The following is a 4,621-nucleotide window of genomic DNA, read 5'->3' as shown; positions in this document are numbered from 1 at the left end:
TTAACTTTGATGTGTGTAGTGAAAATATTAAGGACATGGTATCCTTAACTTTGATGTGTGCAGTAAAAATATTAAGGACATGGTGTCCTTAACTTTGATGTGTGTATTATAAAAGTTAAGGACATGATGTCCTTAACTTTGATGTGTGCATTGTAAAAGTTAAGGACATGGTGTCCTTAACTTTGATGTGTGCATTCTAAAAGTTAAGGACAAGTTCTCCTTAACTTTGATGTGTGCACTGAAAATGTTAAGGATATTGTGTCCTTAACTTTGATATGTGCAGTAAAAATATTAAAGGACAAGATGTCTTTAACTTTGATGTGTGCAGTGTAAATGTTAAGGATTTGGTGTCCTGTATTTTTAACCTTCTGTTAAACTGTATTTTCAGGTTTCTTTATATGTTTTATGCATATGGATCATCAATAGCTGGTTGGAATCATTGTAGACCAGTGATTTCTGTTGATGCAACTTTTTTGAAGTCAAAATATCGTGGTATTTTAATGATTTCAGTTTCAAAGGATGCAAATAACCAAATATTCCCACTAGCCTTTGGAATTGCAGAATCTAAAAATAACAATTCCTATGAGTGGTACTTTAGTGAGCTTCGCAATGCAATTGGGAGCCGTGGCAATTTAATTTTTTTATCGGACATGCATCAATCTATTGCACATGGCATTGCAAAGGTATATCCTGAAAGCCACCATGAGATTTGTATCTATCATTTGGAGCAGAACCTAAAGCGAAGGAAAGTAAAAAGTGAGGTCATAAAACTTTTTCAAAGTGCTGCAAGAGTATATAGTCGCAAAGAATTTGATCTATACATGTCAGATATAGCAAAAGTTGATAAGAAGACTTTTCACTACTTGATGGAAGAACCACCGGAAAGGTGGGCACGTTCTTGTAGTCCACGGCGAATATATGACATGCTCACAACAAACATAGTTAAGTCAATGAATTCTGTGCTATTAGAAGCAAGGGAATTGCCTATATTAAGAATGATGGATTTCATCCAAGTGAAGCTACAACGTTGGTTTTATGAAAGAAGAAATAAAGCAGAAGGATCTTTTTATGACGTTTCTTGTTGGGTAGAAGAGGAATTGAAGAAAAAGATAGATTTAGCTTTTACTTTAAATGTAAGTATTATGTTCTTACTTTAGCCTATTATTTTAATGATAATTTAACATAATGTACTAACTTATAGTTTTTCAACTTTGAAGGTCTTCCCTGTTGATTCATGGCATTCTAGAGTTAAGGAAGAAGGAATTACTTTCTTGGTGGACATAAACAAAAGAACATGTGATTGTTTTCAGTTTCAATATGATGAATTACCATGTATACACGCAATTGCAGCTATCGAGAAGAGAAACATCAAGAAGTCCAATTTCTGCTCGGACTGGTACTTAAAGAAATCTTGGCTGAAAACATATGAAAGACAAATACTGTCACGACCCAATTTTACCTATAGGTCGTGATGGTGCCCACACTACAGCTAGGCAAGCCAACTAATAAATTTAGCATACATTGATAAAGTTTAAAATCAAAAAAAATATAAACCCAAACTCTACCAATGTGTGTGCCAAGACCTGGTGTCACAAGTGAATGAGCATCTAGTAGATTATACAAAACTCCAAATACTGTCTAAAATAATATAGACAGAATGTAAATATAGGAAGAGACACTGGTAGTTGCAGAACGGCTCAGAAAGGCAGCTCACCACTATGCCTCGGGATGACGTGGGTAGGTGATGATAGGTCCTCCACTAGTACCTATCTCAGATCCTGCACAAAAAGTGCAGCAAGTGTAGTATGAGTACGTAAACAACGTGTACTCAGTAAGTATCAAGCCTAATCTCGAAGTGGTAGAGACGAGATGGCCGACTTTGACACTCACTATGGGTCAATAATAACTGAGATAAAACTAGGATATTTAAATCAGCATGATTTACAGAATTTACAATAATTTATTCAATCAGCAGAAATAATCAAATTCCTTCAAATGTAACAATTCTCAATATATTAATTAAATTCCTTCAATTCAAATAATTTCCAATTTATCAATTGAATCTCATTATTAATTAGCTTCACAAGCTGAAATAAATTATTAAAGTATCGTGTAATTATTATTATTAGGCACGATTTCTGCCTAGGACGTACGACCCAATCCAGAGTGCCGTGTACACTGCCGAGGGACGTGCAACGCGATCCATAGATGCATCTATCCTGCCGAGGCGTTCGGTCCGCTCCACAAGAAAGGATGACATTTTCTTATGTGCCTCTGAAAGGAGAGTATATTTATTATAAGATAAATTCGGGAGGAGAATAATTTCTTTTAACAATTAATTGATTTAAACAAAAAATCAAGCTTATGAGATTTCCATCCTTTAATATCTTTATCTAACAATTCACTATATATTCATATATATCAATTAATATTAATTAATCAAAGAATACTATTTACACAAGTAATGCATGCTTTGAGTCCTAAACTACCCGGACTTTAGCATTAATAGTAGCTACGCATGGACTCCCGTCACCTCATGCGTACGTAGCCCCCACAATTAGCAAAAATTATTTAATTTTAATCACCTATGAGGTAATTTCTTCCTCGCAAGATTAGACAAGAGACTTACCTCGTCTTGCTCCAATTTAATCCACTATAAGGCCTTTTCCACGATTATCCAACTCTGTCTGGCTCGAATCTAGCCAAAAATAATTCGATACAATCACTAAAAATTATAGGAATCAATTCTATAAGAAAATACTATATTTTTAATAAAAATCCCGAAATTAATTAAAAATTCGTCCATGGGACCCACGTCTCGGAATCCGGAAAAAGTTACGAAATCCGATAATCCATTCAATTACGAGTCCAACCATACCAGTTTCACTCAAATCCGACTCCGAATCGATATCGAAATCTCAAAAATTCGTTTCTATGAGATTTCAAAAAAAAATCCAAATTTAAATCTCAAAACACTAATTTATGGTGAAAATAATGATATACTTGTATATGTAGACCAAATCCGAGTTAGAATCACTTACCCCAATGTTTTTCCCTTGAAAATCTGTCAAAAGTCGCCTATGCTCAAGCTCAAGTTCGTCAAAAAAGGCAAATGGGACGAATGTCCTCTGTTTTTATAACTTACAGCTCTGTCCAGTTCGATCAAGGAGCTCGATCAAGGGGAGCTCGATCTCAGGGAGCTCGATCTTGGGAGCTGGTCATGGACTCGATCAGGCCTCGAGCCTGGGACATGGTCATGGCCTCGATCAAGTTCGATCTTGGGTCTTGATCCTGACCCTCGAGCCTTGCCTTCGATCGTGTCTTCGATACTGAGCCTCGTCCCTGGCTTCGACTCAGGCCTCGATCATGGGCTCGATATCTGGGTTCGATCTGGGGATCGATCACAACCCAGAATATACAGCAAAAGGGAAAATTGCAGCAGCTTTTTAAGTCCAACTTTTGATTCATTAACCATCCGAAACTCACCCGAGGCCCTCGGGACCTCAACCAAATATACCAACAAGTCCTAAAATATCATACGAACTTAGTCGAACCTCTAAATCACATCAAACAACGCTAAAACCATGAATCATACCCCAATTAAAGCTTAATAAAACTAAGAGTTTTCAACTTCTAGGTTCGATGTCGGAATCTATCAAATCAACTCCGATTGACCTTAAATTTTACGCACAAGTCATAAATGACATAACGGAGCTATGAAAATTTTCGAAACTGAATTCCGACACCGGTATCAAAAAGTCAACTCATCGGTTAAACTTCCAAACTTAAATTCTTGTTTTTAGCCATTTCAAGCCTAATTTAACTACGAACTTCCAAAATAAAATTTCGAACACGCTCCTAAGTCCAAAATCACCATACGGAGCTGTTGGAATCATCAAAATTCTATTCCGGGGTCGTTTTCTCAAAATATTGACCGAAGTCAAACTTAGCACTTTAAGGCCAACTTAAGGAACCAAGTGTTCCGGTTTCACCCCAAACACTTCCAAATCCCGAACCAACCATCCCCGCAAGTCATAAATCATTAAAAGTACCTACGGAAAGTTTTTATTTTAGGGAACGGGGTTCTAAAAGTTAAAATGACCGGTTGGGTCATTACATTCTCCACCTCTTAAACAAACGTTCGTCCTCGAACGGGTTTAGAATTGTACCTGGAGTGCTGAATAAGTGTGGATATCTGCTCCTCATGTCTTCCTCGGCCTCCCAAGTCATTTCCTCGACTGGTTGGCCCCTCCACTGGAATTTTACTGCAGAAATCCTCTTGGACCTCAATTGGCGAACCTGTTTATCAACAATGGCAATTGGCTCCTCTTCATAACCCAAGCTATTACCTAGCTGAACTGTGCTGAAGTCTAACACATGTGATAGGTCTCCATGATACTTCCGGAGCATAGATACGTGAAAAACCGGATGAACTCCTGATAGGCTGGGAGGTAATGCAAGCTCATAAGCAACCTCCCCAACTCGTTTCAACACCTCAAATGGGCCTATAAACCTTGGGCTCAACTTGCCCTTCTTCCCGAATCTCATAATTCCCTTCATCGGCGAAACCTTCAAAAGAACATTTTCACCTACCATAAATGATATATCACGCGCTTTCTGA

The 4,621-nt window shown here is 37.5% G+C and overlaps 1 protein-coding gene across 1 annotated transcript; it reads left to right on the top strand.

Annotated features, from left to right (window-relative positions):
* The first annotated feature begins 303 nt into the window (after positions 1 to 303).
* LOC107797474 (uncharacterized) lies at positions 304 to 1,404 on the top strand. The gene is made up of 4 exons (XM_075241958.1): positions 304 to 329; positions 389 to 1,133; positions 1,218 to 1,274; positions 1,351 to 1,404. The coding sequence occupies exons 1-4, from the start codon at positions 304 to 306 to the stop codon at positions 1,402 to 1,404; spliced, it is 882 nt and encodes a 293-aa protein (XP_075098059.1).
* The last annotated feature ends 3,217 nt before the right edge of the window (positions 1,405 to 4,621 follow it).

This window comes from Nicotiana tabacum, chromosome 21 (assembly GCF_000715075.1).
Source record: "Nicotiana tabacum cultivar K326 chromosome 21, ASM71507v2, whole genome shotgun sequence".
Classification (NCBI taxonomy): Eukaryota; Viridiplantae; Streptophyta; class Magnoliopsida; order Solanales; family Solanaceae; genus Nicotiana; species Nicotiana tabacum.
This window is presented reverse-complemented; position numbering and strand designations above follow the sequence as displayed.

Excerpts from the sequence above, each read along its gene's own strand:
- LOC107797474 (XM_075241958.1), top strand. The coding sequence starts at position 304 with ATGTCTTTAACTTTGATGTGTGCAGT. Across the intron at positions 1,134-1,217 it reads ATTTAGCTTTTACTTTAAAT|GTCTTCCCTGTTGATTCATG; the intron begins GTAAGTATTATG and ends TCAACTTTGAAG. Across the intron at positions 1,275-1,350 it reads AAGAAGGAATTACTTTCTTG|CTATCGAGAAGAGAAACATC; the intron begins GTGGACATAAAC and ends ACGCAATTGCAG.